General features: G+C 44.4%; 1 protein-coding gene across 1 annotated transcript; it reads left to right on the forward strand.

The window, feature by feature from the left end:
• The first annotated feature begins 11 nt into the window (after positions 1–11).
• Positions 12–15,106, forward strand: LOC134794154 (kinesin-like protein KIF20B). The gene is made up of 14 exons (XM_063765864.1): positions 12–429; positions 693–947; positions 1,143–1,271; positions 1,598–1,714; positions 3,110–3,260; positions 4,199–4,388; positions 8,484–8,632; positions 9,052–9,190; positions 9,893–10,049; positions 11,267–11,356; positions 11,523–11,558; positions 11,937–12,021; positions 12,247–14,683; positions 14,950–15,106. Exons 1-14 carry the CDS (start codon positions 52–54, stop codon positions 15,089–15,091), a joined length of 4,455 nt encoding a protein of 1,484 aa, XP_063621934.1. The 5' UTR covers positions 12–51; the 3' UTR covers positions 15,092–15,106.
• The last annotated feature ends 2,717 nt before the right edge of the window (positions 15,107–17,823 follow it).

Raw genomic sequence — 17,823 nt, forward strand, 5'->3', positions numbered from 1 at the left:
GAAGCGAAAACAAATTTGTTCTTTTACTCGCGATGTTATTTTAAAATAAAAATGGAACACCGTAGTACAATTGATCAGAGATATTCTAGTGATGTGAGTAACCGTGAGCGCGATATACCGTCGTTTATTGAGCCTCGCCCTCCTTTAATTTTGAATCCTTTTATGCGTCCTCGTCCGCAGAAAGGTACGAATTTGTTGGAGTTGTTCGAAGAGGATGATTCGGTAGAGGAGGAGGTTCCGGAATTGGTGCAAGTGTACTTGAGGCTGAAGCCGTCCAATGTGCCTAGCAGTTTGTACGAGGTCCGGTCAGACCAGTGCCTCATCACCTCAGTGGATACGGCGACCGCGGGTCATGGCCGTCGCACGCAGCACAATGTGTGCAAAATGTACAGTTTCTCACATATATTTGGACCGGATGCCAATCAGAATGTCAGTATTTTTCTGGTTTTTTTTTTTTATTTTTGTTATGATCACACATTTTGTTGTCATCCTTTAAGCAGTTTAGACTATCTATTTAGGCTTAAAACATAAGCGTGCAATTGTAAACTTGACTAATATCTTTATATAGTTTATATTAAAAAAAAATCTTATTAGGACACGGTATGTGCCCAGCAGGAGAATACATACTTCTGTAGATGATTAAAATTAATATATTGTGACACAATAATTTGCTTACATTATTATCCTTACAGGAAATTTTCGAGCATGTAGTAAAAGGCAATCTCCGCAAGCTCCCAGACGGGCACAGTTTCACCCTCCTTACATATGGAGCATCAGGTTCTGGGAAGACGTACACACTCATGGGTACCGTGAAGGCCCCGGGGCTGGTGCCACGGTCACTAGAGTATGTGTTCAAGGTTGTGGAGGCTGCGCAGATGCCGCTGTACCGGCCGGGGGAGAGCCGGGCTAACAAGCTTACTTTAGCTGAGCAGGAGTATGAATTACAGGTAAAATTTTAGACTTTTTCATACCTACTCATTTATTTCTAATTCACGAGTTGTGGCGTTTACACGTTTCGACGTCGTGACACGTTATGACGTCGTGTTGTGACTGTTGTGGCTCAATGCGACTTTGTGTCGTGGAACGACATAACCAGTAGGGATGTTAATATTCTTGATAAATTTACTACTCTTTGGTTACAGTGGGTTCGTAACCTAAGGCACTTGTCAGCGCCACTACGCGAGAAATACCGGCGCATGAGTACGAGACTCGTCAGTGACATGAGTAGGAGTACTGTTGACCTCAGCAAGAGAACTAAGCATTATGTTTGGGTGAGTTTTTAATGCAATGCATTTACGAAAATCATTTCAGGAGCACCTCTTTTAAGTGCGATCACGCCTGGTTACCTCGATTTCTCCGTGAGTACGAAATTTAGGAAGAGTTTAGGCATGGGACTTTATTTTTCCAAAGGAAGTTCCAATAGACGCCCCTCATCGATTATTATCTCGCGCACGCCGCCTCGGCCGAGGCACGTCTACACTGGCCGTTTTGTGCGCGAGGAAATTGACTCGCGCGTATGCTCGCTCTGTGTGGACCCAGCTAATAATGAGTAAAAATCGTAAAAGTTTCAATATTTTATGAGTTGCTGTCTTTTCAGGTTTCATTTGTAGAAATCTACAACGAGGCCATATACGACTTGCTGGTGACGACCGATCGTACTGCGGCGTCTAAACTGCGTATTCGGGAAGATCCCTCTGGCAATGTTTATGTTAAGGTGAGTTTCTAAAACAAAGAGTGCCTGTTCTTATGGGCAAGTGTCATCATCATCATCATCATTGGCCACAGCATCTTTGCAGATGATAGTTGCAGCGACTAAAGAAGGTATTTTGAGGAGCTAGTCTACAGCCTACATCGACTACGATGACTGAATAGATCAATGGCCGATCGGCATTTCTTGCCGCATCGATCACAGACGTGGGTGGAGACTATTAGCCTATTGATACTTAGGTTCGGACTTGTAATGAACATACATCGGGGTTTTTGGTGCGAAGGACCCTGTACACCAAAAGTCGAAAAAATGGGTATATTTTTTGTGTGGTGGAATACCAATTCCACCTGTACAATTTCTTGGTCCAATGGGTATTTACGTCTCACATTTTGCTTAATGAGAGAGTGAGACGCAATGCACATTGGACCAAGAAATTGGACATGTGGAATACCACCCTTAGATCCAGAAAATGTTATCTCTAGTGATGTACCGACTATTGATTTGGCCGACTAGCCGACTAATCGGCGCTCGAATGGCCGATTAGTCGGCCGACTAGTCGGCTAGTCGGCCAGATCATTAGTTTCGTATAAGTTCAGGTGAAAAACAATAGTTTTGCTCAAGGGTTGCGCTATTCATCATAATTTAGCTTGGCTAAAAGGTGTTCTCTACACGTTCAAAGACCTTCACAAGAATCCTCGTTCAATTTCTGTCTTTAGTTCTTTTATTTTGCGATCCTGAGCAGACCGTCAGTACAGATTGTAGAAGGTATTTCCAAGGCTCTATTTCTCGTACGTTGTCGCCAGTTAAAAACCTATCCCCTGTGGTCAGCGTCTCTAAATTTTTGCAATAACATTAATAGTTCCTCATGGCTCCACCATTTAAAAAAACTGAATAATAATAAAAAAACATTACTATCGAACTTGCACATGAACGCGAGAATCAGTTGAGATCGACCTGTAGAGGAAAACACCAGCCCACCAACATACGATAACGATTAAACGGTCAATTATATGAACAAAAGTTTTCGTATGCACCCTGAATAGGTATTTTAGTAAAATAAACATAAAAAATATGGTAAATATTGACAGTTGATTTCTTTTTTTTCTGTTTTTCTTTCACTAATAAAGTGCCGACTAATCGGCCATTTTTGCCGACTAGTCGCCGACTAATCGCCGACTACAAATGTGGCCGGATAGTCGGCTTTCCCGACTAGTCGGCGACTAGTCGGTACATCCCTAGTTATCTCTATTTTTTATGGCTATTATCAATTGTGCTTAGAAATAAAAAAAAAGTGGAAAAATTCACTGTCTCGGGCGAGACTCATACTCGCGACTCTGCATGGATACTGAGCTACCGAGATGTAGACGATGACAGTGAATATATCAATTATGTTCTATACAGGGAGCAACTCAGGCCTTCGTCCGCACAGGCGAAGAGGCCTACGACGTGATGGTCGCTGGAAAGCATAACCTGCAAGTACACGCCACGGGCGTCCACGCGCAGAGCTCCCGTAGCCACTGCATATTCACTATAACCATGCTCACAGAGACAGGTAATGACGATGTTATAGGCTTATGGGTCACCCCACAGACGTCATACACACCTAAAGTTCTATGGAACTTGCTAACTATGTAAACAAAAGTCACTAGTAAATTCATCATTCAGAGACAATTTCAATATGGCGGTTTGTTTATATGGCAAGTTCCATAGAATGACACTTTACAATATGGTTTACAGTACATTATGGTCCTACTTTCCGTGCGTATGTCGAAAGTTTGAAGGTCCATATGTACTGTAAAAAATTGTACGATACACGTTCGAATAGGTAATTCTCAACTCGTGTCGATTTAATACACTCCCTTCTTTCGTGTTTTAATTTATCGCCACTCGTTTCGAATTTCCTCTTTTCCACACTTATTTTTTTTTTTGACAGGCAGCTGATGCTCGTCTAAATCATAGTTCACTTAGCACGATTTCACTGTTTAGATTTAGATAGTTTGTCAAGTCTATTTTTAAATGTTATTTGTATGGTAAGTAACTACTACAATATTTGTGTACCACAGTAAATGCTGATCATCCCTTTTGGCACCCTGCCTGTTATTTTCTTGTTCAGTTCTTATAAATCTTTTTTTTTCTGTTTTATCTTCTTGTATATGTACGATTATGTGAGTGGCGATAAATCATTAGTCTATTCTAGTGCTGCACTCTGGCGGCAGATCATTGCAGTAATACCCTCTATTGCAACCTTTTAGCAGCCAAGGGCCACATAGTAATTAACGAAGTTGACGCGGGCCGCACTTTGTTAATACCTATGTGTGAGTTTATCAGACATTGTCGTTTGACAACATTACATACAAAATAGCCAGGGGAGCTCGAGGGCCACAAGCGAGAGGTTCGCGGGCCGCATGTTGCCGATCGCTGCTCTATTGTAAAACATTTGCACTTGCTTTATTTTTTTAAATCTAAATAGTAAATATTTTTCACGTCCAGAATCCGGCGTCCGCGCGTCCCACGTGCGCCTGTGCGACCTGGCGGGCAGCGAGCGCGCGCGCCGCACGCGCAACACCGGCGCGCGCATGCAGGAGTCGCGCGCCATCAACTCCTCGCTGCACGTGCTGGAGCGCTGTCTGCACACGCTCAGGAGGAAGCAGACGAGCAGGACAGACTTGGTTCCTTACAGGTGAGGCCCGAGGCACACCGGCGCGCGCATGCAGGAGTCGCGCGCCATCAACTCCTCGCTGCACGTGCTGGAGCGCTGTCTGCACACGCTCAGGAGGAAGCAGACGACCAGGACCGACTTGGTTCCTTACAGGTGAGGCCCGAGGCACACCGGCGCGCGCATGCAGGAGTCGCGCGCCATCAACTCCTCGCTGCACGTGCTGGAGCGCTGTCTGCACACGCTCAGGAGGAAGCAGACGACCAGGACCGACTTGGTTCCTTACAGGTGAGGCCCGAGGCACACCGGCGCGCGCATGCAGGAGTCGCGCGCCATCAACTCCTCGCTGCACGTGCTGGAGCGCTGTCTGCACACGCTCAGGAGGAAGCAGACGACCAGGACCGACTTGGTTCCTTACAGGTGAGGCCCGAGGCACACCGGCGCGCGCATGCAGGAGTCGCGCGCCATCAACTCCTCGCTGCACGTGCTGGAGCGCTGTCTGCACACGCTCAGGAGGAAGCAGACGACCAGGACCGACTTGGTTCCTTACAGGTGAGGCCCGAGGCACACCGGCGCGCGCATGCAGGAGTCGCGCGCCATCAACTCCTCGCTGCACGTGCTGGAGCGCTGTCTGCACACGCTCAGGAGGAAGCAGACGACCAGGACCGACTTGGTTCCTTACAGGTGAGGCCCGAGGCACACCGGCGCGCGCATGCAGGAGTCGCGCGCCATCAACTCCTCGCTGCACGTGCTGGAGCGCTGTCTGCACACGCTCAGGAGGAAGCAGACGACCAGGACCGACTTGGTTCCTTACAGGTGAGGCCCGAGGCACACCGGCGCGCGCATGCAGGAGTCGCGCGCCATCAACTCCTCGCTGCACGTGCTGGAGCGCTGTCTGCACACGCTCAGGAGGAAGCAGACGACCAGGACCGACTTGGTTCCTTACAGGTGAGGCCCGAGGCACACCGGCGCGCGCATGCAGGAGTCGCGCGCCATCAACTCCTCGCTGCACGTGCTGGAGCGCTGTCTGCACACGCTCAGGAGGAAGCAGACGACCAGGACCGACTTGGTTCCTTACAGGTGAGGCCCGAGGCACACCGGCGCGCGCATGCAGGAGTCGCGCGCCATCAACTCCTCGCTGCACGTGCTGGAGCGCTGTCTGCACACGCTCAGGAGGAAGCAGACGACCAGGACCGACTTGGTTCCTTACAGGTGAGGCCCGAGGCACACCGGCGCGCGCATGCAGGAGTCGCGCGCCATCAACTCCTCGCTGCACGTGCTGGAGCGCTGTCTGCATACGCTCAGGAGGAAGCAGACGACCAGGACCGACTTGGTTCCTTACAGGTGAGGCCCGAGGCACACCGGCGCGCGCATGCAGGAGTCGCGCGCCATCAACTCCTCGCTGCACGTGCTGGAGCGCTGTCTGCACACGCTCAGGAGGAAGCAGACGACCAGGACCGACTTGGTTCCTTACAGGTGAGGCCCGAGGCACACCGGCGCGCGCATGCAGGAGTCGCGCGCCATCAACTCCTCGCTGCACGTGCTGGAGCGCTGTCTGCACACGCTCAGGAGGAAGCAGACGACCAGGACCGACTTGGTTCCTTACAGGTGAGGCCCGAGGCACACCGGCGCGCGCATGCAGGAGTCGCGCGCCATCAACTCCTCGCTGCACGTGCTGGAGCGCTGTCTGCACACGCTCAGGAGGAAGCAGACGACCAGGACCGACTTGGTTCCTTACAGGTGAGGCCCGAGGCACACCGGCGCGCGCATGCAGGAGTCGCGCGCCATCAACTCCTCGCTGCACGTGCTGGAGCGCTGTCTGCACACGCTCAGGAGGAAGCAGACGACCAGGACCGACTTGGTTCCTTACAGGTGAGGCCCGAGGCACACCGGCGCGCGCATGCAGGAGTCGCGCGCCATCAACTCCTCGCTGCACGTGCTGGAGCGCTGTCTGCACACGCTCAGGAGGAAGCAGACGACCAGGACCGACTTGGTTCCTTACAGGTGAGGCCCGAGGCACACCGGCGCGCGCATGCAGGATTAGCGCGCCATCAACTCCTCGCTGCACGTGCTGGAGCGCTGTCTGCACACGCTCAGGAGGAAGCAGACGACCAGGACCGACTTGGTTCCTTACAGGTGAGGCCCGAGGCACACCGGCGCGCGCATGCAGGAGTCGCGCGCCCTCAACTCCTCGCTGCACGTGCTGGAGCGCTGTCTGCACACGCTCAGGAGGAAGCAGACGACCAGGACCAACTTGGTTCCTTACAGGTGAGGCCCGAGGCACACCGGCGCGCGCATGCAGGAGTCGCGCGCCATCAACTCCTCGCTGCACGTGCTGGAGCGCTGTCTGCACACGCTCAGGAGGAAGCAGACGACCAGGACCGACTTGGTTCCTTACAGGTGAGGCCCGAGGCACACCGGCGCGCGCATGCAGGAGTCGCGCGCCATCAACTCCTCGCTGCACGTGCTGGAGCGCTGTCTGCACACGCTCAGGAGGAAGCAGACGACCAGGACCGACTTGGTTCCTTACAGGTGAGGCCCGAGGCACACCGGCGCGCGCATGCAGGAGTCGCGCGCCATCAACTCCTCGCTGCACGTGCTGGAGCGCTGTCTGCACACGCTCAGGAGGAAGCAGACGACCAGGACCGACTTGGTTCCTTACAGGTGAGGCCCGAGGCACACCGGCGCGCGCATGCAGGAGTCGCGCGCCATCAACTCCTCGCTGCACGTGCTGGAGCGCTGTCTGCACACGCTCAGGAGGAAGCAGACGACCAGGACCGACTTGGTTCCTTACAGGTGAGGCCCGAGGCACACCGGCGCGCGCATGCAGGAGTCGCGCGCCATCAACTCCTCGCTGCACGTGCTGGAGCGCTGTCTGCACACGCTCAGGAGGAAGCAGACGACCAGGACCGACTTGGTTCCTTACAGGTGAGGCCCGAGGCACACCGGCGCGCGCATGCAGGAGTCGCGCGCCCTCAACTCCTCGCTGCACGTGCTGGAGCGCTGTCTGCACACGCTCAGGAGGAAGCAGACGACCAGGACCGACTTGGTTCCTTACAGGTGAGGCCCGAGGCACACCGGCGCGCGCATGCAGGAGTCGCGCGCCATCAACTCCTCGCTGCACGTGCTGGAGCGCTGTCTGCACACGCTCAGGAGGAAGCAGACGACCAGGACCGACTTGGTTCCTTACAGGTGAGGCCCGAGGCACACCGGCGCGCGCATGCAGGAGTCGCGCGCCATCAACTCCTCGCTGCACGTGCTGGAGCGCTGTCTGCACACGCTCAGGAGGAAGCAGACGACCAGGACCGACTTGGTTCCTTACAGGTGAGGCCCGAGGCACACCGGCGCGCGCATGCAGGAGTCGCGCGCCATCAACTCCTCGCTGCACGTGCTGGAGCGCTGTCTGCACACGCTCAGGAGGAAGCAGACGACCAGGACAGACTTGGTTCCTTACAGGTGAGGCCCGAGGCACATGGAGCGTATCGTAAAAACGTTACGAGTACAAACAGCAACACTCCTAACTACATTGGTGGAACTTATAGGGAATATTACGCAAGACTCTGCCTACACGACAGTCGAAAGTTCGGTTTCTGCCTCTCTATCACTCTTGCTTATTCGATCGATAGAGAGACAGATAAAGAAATTTCGATTTTCGCGTTTCGCGGTAGGCCACCTGTAAACAAACCGCCTTGATGCACATCAATGTTATAGTGAAAACTTGTCAAAAATATGTTTAAGGCCTAGTATGTATAAATTACTCTATGGTTTACTAAACAAATTAGTGCTGCACTCTGGCGGCAGAACATTGCAGTAATACTCCCTATTGCAAAAGGATAAAGATCCACGGATGTACACTGCATACTGTTTTGTGTAGTTGGTTTAGAGTTCCGTACCACAAAAGGAAAAAACGGAACCGTTATAGTATCCCGTACTTACTTACTTCCCGTTGACCTAGAACTATGAAATTTGGCAAGTGGTATCGTCTTACACTATAATACAGGGAAAAATCTGAACTATAAATTTGTAAAAAAAAAATGTACGGAACCCTCGGTGAGCGAGTCCGACTCGCGCCTGGCCGGTTTTATCAAGAGTGTCACTTATTCAATAAATCGTTTTCAGGGAATCGAAGCTAACCCGTCTCCTGGGCACGGGCCTGTCCGGCACCCGCGGCGAGGCGGTGAGCATGGTGGTCACGCTCAACCCGGCGCCGGAATACGCGCACGAGACCCGACACGTGCTGCAACTGGCTGCCGTCGCTAGGGACATACGTAAGTTGATCATTCTACACTGTCTACATAGGGTAAATCGTCAATTACTGGCCACTCTTTAATAACTGACCCGGCTAAGGTGGCCAGTTATTAAAGAGTGGCCCGGGTAATTGACGATTTTCCCGGACTAGACACTAAAACACAATTTGGTTGTTTTATTAGGTAAAAATTGGTAGTTAAAACCTAAAAACTCAGACGCGATGTACGTAAAATAACCGACTGGTTTTCATTGGTTGGTGGTGGTTTTCATTCAAACATCTAAAAATTATTTGTGCCTAGGAGACTTCCTAGGCACAAATAATTTTTAGATGTTTGAATGAAAATTTTTAAAGGGAAGTAACTGATATTCATCAAGGGATTGTCTGAACCCCGTAAAATGGTTATTTTTTATTATGGTAATAACTCAAACAATATTTCAGAGGTGAACCACACGATAGCGGAATCTATATCGACATTAGAGAACAGTTGTTCTACGATTCAAGACACCACGATCGCGAGCAGCGCTGAGGTCACCAGGCTCAGAGCAGAAAACGAGAGATTACATTATGAACTGGTGCAGTAAGTTTTATTGTTATTAATAACTATCCGAAATCATTAATTTTCACCGAACATACATTATATAATTTACATAATAACGTAATTTACATAATATATATACATATCGGGTGGAACAGAACGAAAGACTTTTACACAAACGGGGAATTGTTCAGGCTACGTACTTTTTTTTTTCACTATTAATCGCGTTAATATTTCTAACCGTTTTTGAGATACAGTTAAACATTAGTGCGAAAATCTGTATGTTTCAACCCTAGCGAATAGATCCTATTGTCATGTGTCAATTTAAAATGTAAAGAACTTTCTAGGGTTGACACTGATTAATAAAAATATTTCATTTTAATGATTTTGTTTTACCTTGTAATCCAGCTTAACCCTTTACCAGGCTGACATTTAAAAAATGACAATCGAATGTCAGTCTTACTCATCGAAAATAGAACACATGTTTGAAGTGCCGTATGTGGGAAATATATATCCCTTAGCCTGGTAAAGGGTTAACGATTATAATAACTCGATTGTAGATCACTTAGATAACACTATCCCTTCAACTCAGTCTCTAGAAATGTTCCAGCCTGTATAGGCAACGTATAGTAACAAACAAACAACTATGAAACATATTGTAGTTTCGACGCCCAAGAGTGTAACGGTAACTGTGGGGTATTTTTGTACCTTTTGAAGATTGATTTTGTTATCTGAATTTTCCAGAGCCGAGTCACTAAACCGGAAGTTAATGGAGGATATGGCGGAACAGCAACAAGAAAATGCTGTCACGGTTAAAGAGCTAGTAGAAGAAGCCAGGGATATCACTCAGCAGTACTACAAGTCGCAGCTTCGGAGCCTCGAAGAGCGACATGAGACTGAGGTGAGGGATAAGATACTAAAGCCTGATGACCAGTAATATATGATCATCGTCACGAGGGCGCTGTTATTTTCATGTATAGGGTGACCGTTAAGTAATAGAAAGAAAAAAAACCGGACAAGTGCGAGTCGGACTCGCCCACTGAGGGTTCCGTACTTTTTAGTATTTGTTGTTATAGCGGCAACAGAAATACATCATCTGTGAAAATTTAAACTGTCTAGCTATCACGGTTCGTGAGATACAGCCTGGTGACAGACGGACGGACGGACGGACAGCGGAGTCTTAGTAATAGGGTCCCGTTTTACCCTTTGGGTACGGAACCCTAAAAATTAGTTCCAGTGAAATTCCGCAACATGGCGCGCGATCATATTTTCCTGGTCAGCCTTTATCTTATTATAGAAAACAGATTTACAAGAACATACAATACAAACACACACAACTGCTTAGGGTGGTATTCCACCTGTCCAATTTGTTTGTCCAATGTGTCTTGCTTCTCACATTTGCTTAGTGAGATAGTGAGATGCACGGACATTAGACCAATATATTGGACACATGGAATACCACCCTTAGTGCGTACAAATCACAGTCAATTTTAGAATTGGACTCTTGGCTCATTCCACAAAGAAATATCGATCGAAAGTCACGAATTCATTGCTTGTTTTTTAGGGTTCCGTACCCAAAGGGTAAAAACGGGACCGTATTACTAACACTCCACTGTCCGTCTGTCTGTCTGTCACCAGGCTGTATCTCATAAACCGTGATAGACAGTTGATATTTTCACGAATTTTTGTTGCCGATATAACAACATATACTAAAAAGTACGGAACCCTCAGTGGGCGAGTCCAACTCGCACTTGTCCAGCTTTTTGAATTGGACTCTTGGCTTATTCCACGAAGAAATATAGATCGAAACTATCGAAAGTCATGAATGCTTGTTTTTATTTTTTTTTAACGCTATTTTAACGTAACGTAACGCTATATAAGAAAGTAACATCTATTTTGAGATAAATTAACATTTTTGTTTGCATAATGAATTGAAGGAACACGTAATAAATTATGACTAGATTCGCTTCTGTCAAGGTGATCCTATAACTTTCAGTTATAAAGAGAACAGAGAGTGTAAGAGTTCTGACACTTCTGACATAAACTAAAGTTAAGTCACGTCACATAATTAAGTCATCACGTCTCATTCTGGAACTGTAGGTATTTGTATATTGGCAGATGGCGGAGTTACGAGAGGAATGCGAAGCCAGGCTGGCTAAAAATGTCGTCGCGGAAGAAGGGACGCCGTCGCGAGCTTTACAAAATAAGGTACAAACATGTTAAATTACATTGTCCCTCTTGTAATATTTTTTGAATGGCTTAAATGCAATAGTTTATAACCCTCAATATTATTACTATTTACTATTAGTATGTGTTTTTATATTCTTTGCCCTTAACAATATTCTTAAATAACACCAAGGATCTTTGTTTTCAGGTTATGCACCTTGTGAAGCAGATAGCAATATTGGAGGTAAACATTTTTTGCTTACCAAGCTTTTATTTTAACTTTTTTAGCTAAGCTTCACGCTCACATTCACTCCTCGCGCGAGCCACCTCGTGTCTTAAATCTAAAACATAATAATATATGGCATTTATGGGCACAAAGTATGTCAAGTATACACTTAAGTATAAACAGGGGGCTCCTATGCTGCGCTCTTCAGTTCCTATATCATGAAGTTCCTGTCTAAGCGAATTGTTTTAAGAAGAAAGTGTGGAAATGCTAAATAAATAGTATATTTTTAGGAATTTTACGTCTCTGGTGACACTGCTACACTCTATCGCTGATGTCTGTACTAAGTTAGCTCAGTCTGACGCTAGGAGGCTTATTTACTAGTCTGTTGTTTTGCAGGAGGAATTAAACGCAGAGCGGCTAGCGCGGGCGCGGATGAAGGAAGAGATGTTACATCTGAGAACCTGCATCGAGGAGAGAGACGGTTTGTACTTGTTATTCCATCATACGGAACTTAGGATGGTATTCCACCTATCCAATTTCTTTGTCCAATGTGTATTGCGTCTCACCTTCTGCTTAATAAGAGAGTGAGACAGTCAAAAGTCAAGTTAAATCTATAGGTTTTTGATATTTCGAAATGCTGGGAGTTGAGGCGTTAAGATACGCAGTTTTAATGTTAGTATACCTTTATTACCTTTATTTATTACAGAGAAAGGTTCAGATGACCAAGACGACGCGATACAGCTGACAGACAGTGAAGACGACAGCGACCAAGAGGACGATCTTTGCAACGACAGCCTCGAACCTACTTTCAAAAAAGAAGATATCAACCGCTCAAGACTGATACGTCAAAGCACACTCAATAACACCAAAAACACTACCTTTGATAGCTTAGACGGAACACACGACACGCTCAAAGACGAAAGTATGGCAGACGCTACATATGACGTTAGTAAGAAGGACACTACTATAACTGAAGCTGATGAAACATATGATGCATCTAATGATACGTATAACCAATCCATGGATTGCCCTGCTACAGTAAAAAAGGCTGAAGTGAACAAAGCAGAAGAGACAAAAGATAATTCAAAAGTTGAAAAACACAGCGCTAGAGATACTTATTTTGTTAGTAATTCTAGTGTAAGTTTAAATGAAAAACAAAATTCAGTTCATGACTCAGGACACATTGCTGATATAAGTGTTTCTTTACGAGACGACGATGATCTGAAAGATTTTAGTACTGTTGATGTAGTAAAACCAAGTAAGACTATTTTAACTCAAATCGATCATATTAAGAAGTTTGCAATTAGTACAGCGTCGACTAACAGCTCCCTTGCTCAATTTGAACTGTTAGAAATGGAAATGAACGACAACTCTGCATTCAAATATTTTAATGATGGAACTGCCAAGAAATCAATAAGCATGAGCCCAGGAAAGAAGATTAAGAAGCCTTATTTTGACGACGAACAACCGACCCCAAATCAAATATCCAAGGTAAAAGATTTAATGAAAAAACAGGATGTTTTAAGGTCTCCATCTATAGTCCAGGATGAAATTCCTGAAAATTATAAACCTAGTACTATCAACAAAATTATGCGCGAGAGTATCACAGTAACTACTGAACTACCTGCTTTGTATAAAAATAAAATATTAAAGAAAATGCATGATTCCATAGATCCGTTTGAAGGTGCCGATTCGCCATGCTCAATTAAAGAAGTGCTGAAGATTGTGGAGGAGGCACGAAAATCAATTGAAGCAATTTCCCTAGATAACAAAGAAAAAGTTTTAAAATCTGAAATTGTGAAGGATTTGTTTGAAATAAAAATTAAATCAGAGATTGTGGAAAAGGATGATCAATATAAAATTGAATCAGAAATTAATGACGATGATGTTGAAACAGAACTTGGCAATGAAAGTAAAATTCATGATGCTGTAGCGAATAAAGAAGATAATAACACAAATGAAAAGGATTCAGGTGCCCAGTCGACTGCAGGTGAAATTAAATCTACTGAAAATACTGACATGGATGTAAAACATGATCTTTTAACCGAAGTTAAACAAGAGGAAACTGACACAGAAAATGTTGAAAAAGAAACTGAAACTGAAACGAAATCTGAAGAACTCCCAAATGAGATCAGTTCTCTAAACGACGTTACCAGTTCAAATCAAACAATAGCATCGGATAATAACACGATTGATGCTTTTGAGAACATTTACAAACATATAACTGTGCCAAGAGCAACAGAGTTCGATCTAATTTCTGATAAAGCTTTGGATACTACGAATATAAATCAAATTATTACAATGAAAGAAATCTCAATAAAAGCGAACGTAAACAAGGAAATAACAATTGAAACCCATGAAACTAACACAGAAAATGTTGAAAAAGAAACCGAAAATGAACCCAAATCTGAAGAACTACCACTCGACGACAATATATTATATTATATTTCACTAAACGACATTACCACTTCAAATCAAATAATAGCAGCAGATAATAATACTATTGATGCTTTTGAGAATATTTACAAAGATATAACAGTGCTAAGAGAAACTGAATTTGATCTTCTAATTTCTGATAAATCTTTAAATACTACGAATGTAAATCAGTCTAATAAAATCGAAGAAATCTCGGAAAAAGCGAATGTAAACAAGGACGTAACAAATGAAAACCTTAAAAGGAATGATAATAATAAGGAAACAGTTCAAGACAATGTAATTGACAACAACAATGATAAAATAAACCTAGAAAATAAAGAAATAGTTAAAGATGTTAATGACAACAATAATCATGAACTTAAACAAGAAAAACCCGAAGAACCTGAAACAAAGATTAAATACAATCTCCGCCACAAAACCCAAAACACCAGTAAGACAGATAACGATGAAACAATTGAGCACCCAGAGAAATGCGCCCCAAGGACTGCTAAGAAATCCCTCCGATTGAGAAGGAAGAATAAAGAAAATGAACCGGTTGACGATGAAGTTAACTTAAAGGATATAGTGAACTTGCAGAAGGAGTTTTCGGATGTGACTATGGGCGTGCCGGCGCCGGTGAAGGTGGTGAAAGAGATGCCGTCTCCGGAAAAAAGTGAGAGTGAGAATCAGCTGCCACTGATGGGAGTTCAGAGCTGTCCGTCTAAGAGGTTAGTTGTTATAATTGCATTATGTATTTGGCTTTTTTAGGTTTAGAAAGACAGAAGTAAGCGTTGAGGCGTTGCGTTGATTTATGCAAGATTTTAAATGCGTAATGAGATTGAAGTATCCATCCGAGTTCTTTCTAATCTTTCTGTTATTTTCTTGTGGAGCGTTTATCGAACTCGCTGGGGGACTAGCTCGATTTGAATGTCCCTCAATATTTATTTATGTTATGCTAAAAGAAATAACTGTAACTGAGGTGTTTTTATTCTAGTGTGACCCGCAGCCGCCGCAAACTTTTCACACCGCGAGCGGAGCCGGTGGAGGAGTCCCCGCCCGCCGGGGACAGCGCCGAGCGCGTCCGCGTGCCGCGCCCCAGCTACCACCGGCCCAGGACTCGTCGCCGACTTAACTGATGACTTTACCTGTGCATAAACTGTAACATATTTTCTATTTAACGCGAAGTGTCAATCTTACGTTTATTATTTAGGCCCCTAGTATGCCACCCTCCGACGCCCGAGGATGCGAGCGTGAAATGTGAGGGGCGGCGGCGGAGGCACCTTCTTATTGACATGAAATGACGATATCAAATTCACCACCACCGAGTGGTAAAACTGGCAGACTCTCCGGTGCTTAAATATTAAAATGAATTGAAGGACCGTGATAAAGATATCGATTGCGAATTTGCTTTAATACAGAATCGATACTAAATCGGCACTAAACAGTAAGCTACTTGATTATATAAATTGATTAAAATTTAGGTAGACATGAAAGAATCTGCAAAAAGAATTGTTTTCTTCGTGCTATTAAAGTTTATTATATTTTATTCTTGTTTTTTTTTTTATATTTTAAACTTGTTTTTTATATTTTATTCTTGTTTTTGATTTTTTAGGGTTCCGTACCCAAAGGGTGATCTCATGAACCGTGATAGCTAGACAGTTGAAATTTTCACAGATGATTTATTTCTGTTGCCGCTATAACAACAAAACTAAAAAGTACGGAACCCTCGGTGGGCGAGTCCGACTCGCGCTTGTCCGATTTTTTTTTCACTTTCCGAACGCAACGTATTTCATTTGATAGTATAAAGCCCCCCTCCACACTCGTGAAGCCGCGATTCGCGCACGAGTGTGGAGCGGGCTTATTATTACAGAGATCGCGAAATTAGCATGAAGCGGTTATTTAATGACACGGACAAAATGCAAAAGTAAAGAGCGCCACCTACAACAATAACAGTATGATTTTTGAAGTGAAAACTTCTTTAGCGGCGCTGTGCACTTTTTGAGGTGGGGAAAAAAATGATAAACTCGAGACAGCGTAAGGCGTCTCTCCTCTCTTTCTACCGCACGGCGAAAATGTATGCCCGAGCCTGTTGTTTCATGTAGGCGGCGCAGGGCGCTTGCGTGACTTATGTTATGTGTGACGGACAATGTCATTGTTTTTTTATTTAAATGCCATCTAGTGAGTTTCCCTCAAACTGGTATTAATATAACGGTAGTACCAGTAGTACCCACAGTGATGTGCTTAGGGGTTTCAAGTATTATTTATTTATTTATTATTATAGTTATTTATTATACAAGAAGTTACAACTTTTTTGTAAGGACAATGCTCCACATAACTACATTTAGTTTGACTGTGGAGTCTCACTATACTATACTTAATAAAATTTAAATATTATAATAGGTTTACATTTGGGAGTTAAAATACTTAGGTAAGTAGGTATGTCATGAATACTCTGTAGGGTAACAACACATCTCCTATAGAGTATTCAGGAGATACCTTTTTAGACTATTTTTAAATCTACTTTTTTTGGGCTCTTTGACTATGTCCGCGGGCAAAGTATTCAGTAAATAGGGTAAACGTTTCTTAAGTGTCCTATCGCCGTAATAATTATACACCCTAGGTACTTCATATTTGCCCGCAGTTAGTGCTCTGGTATTATGACTATGTTTGACTAGATCTCTGTGTTCCTGGCTGCCATGACTGTTTATAGCTAACATATATTTAAGTTTTATTCCCACTGGTAAAATTTTACATAATTTAAATAATTGTCTGTAGTCAGATTTGCAACTGTATTTTATCTTTTTATTAACTAGTAGTTTTAGAAAACGGATTTGTAACATTTCTAATTTATCTATGTTTGTTTTAAACGTGAGGCCATAGCAGTCAAGACCGTAACTAATAATAGACTCTACTAAAGAAGTATAAATACATTTCAACGTGCTAACAGGAACTTTAAAACTAAGATGGTAAAATATGCTTAAAAGTATTCTTAATTTATTACTAATGAAATCTACATGAGTCGTCCAGGAGAAGTTTTCATCGATTTTCATGCCAAGATATGTAAAACTGTTAACTCTTTCTATGGGCTGACATTTACAAGTTCCGGGGTTATTAATACTATGGAAACAATGGAAACTATGAGTGAAAATCGATGGGATATCGTTTTTAGGTACCAAGTATGGAGAATGTATTATCATAAGTTTTGTCTTATCGGCATTTAGTACGATTCCATTATCGTGAGACCACTTGACAACAGACGTAATGCGACGATACAACGCTAGAGGGCGTTAACCTCAATTATACATAGTGCCAAAGAGAATAGATAGTATAGAGGAGTCCTGTCATAGTAAATTTTGTAGTCACAGTAAATTTACTGCCATCTATAGACACACGACTGAAACTCAAAATGAAAATTATAAAAAAAAATTATATATTCATTCCATTTGACCCATGTTCATTCACTGATATCTATGTGTTAAAATTGTTAAATATGAAACGGTGTCGTCACGCCATCTAGCCGAGCATAGGCCAAAAGTGTGTGCGCCATCTATCCGAGAATGACTTTTTCTTGATTTCAGAGGCACGTTTTTTCCTTAGACTTTATTCATCTTATACGAAGTTACATATGTCTTTGATAGTGCTGCAGACATTTTGCACTATATGGCTAAGTTTTCACTTCTGCTGGCACTCCCGGAGTGCAACCCGTTGTTTTTTATGCACCTGCAGACCCTTACCACGAAAATGGAAATTTCTTTATCTGCCTCTTCCGCGAAAATTTAAATTGTCAGAAGCGATAAAGAGAAGAATAATTCGTTTTTCGTGGTGGACCCCTTAGCTTTTTTAACGTATCCCTAAAAATTAAAAAAAA

The sequence above is a fragment of the Cydia splendana genome, chromosome 10 (genome assembly GCF_910591565.1).
Source record: "Cydia splendana chromosome 10, ilCydSple1.2, whole genome shotgun sequence".
In the NCBI taxonomy this organism is placed as follows: domain Eukaryota; kingdom Metazoa; phylum Arthropoda; class Insecta; order Lepidoptera; family Tortricidae; genus Cydia; species Cydia splendana.

Excerpts from the sequence above, each read along its gene's own strand:
- LOC134794154 (XM_063765864.1), top strand. The coding sequence starts at position 52 with ATGGAACACCGTAGTACAATTGATCAGAGATATTCTAGTGATGTGAGT. Across the intron at positions 4,389-8,483 it reads ACAGACTTGGTTCCTTACAG|GGAATCGAAGCTAACCCGTC; the intron begins GTGAGGCCCGAG and ends AATCGTTTTCAG. Across the intron at positions 11,559-11,936 it reads AGCAGATAGCAATATTGGAG|GAGGAATTAAACGCAGAGCG; the intron begins GTAAACATTTTT and ends GTTGTTTTGCAG.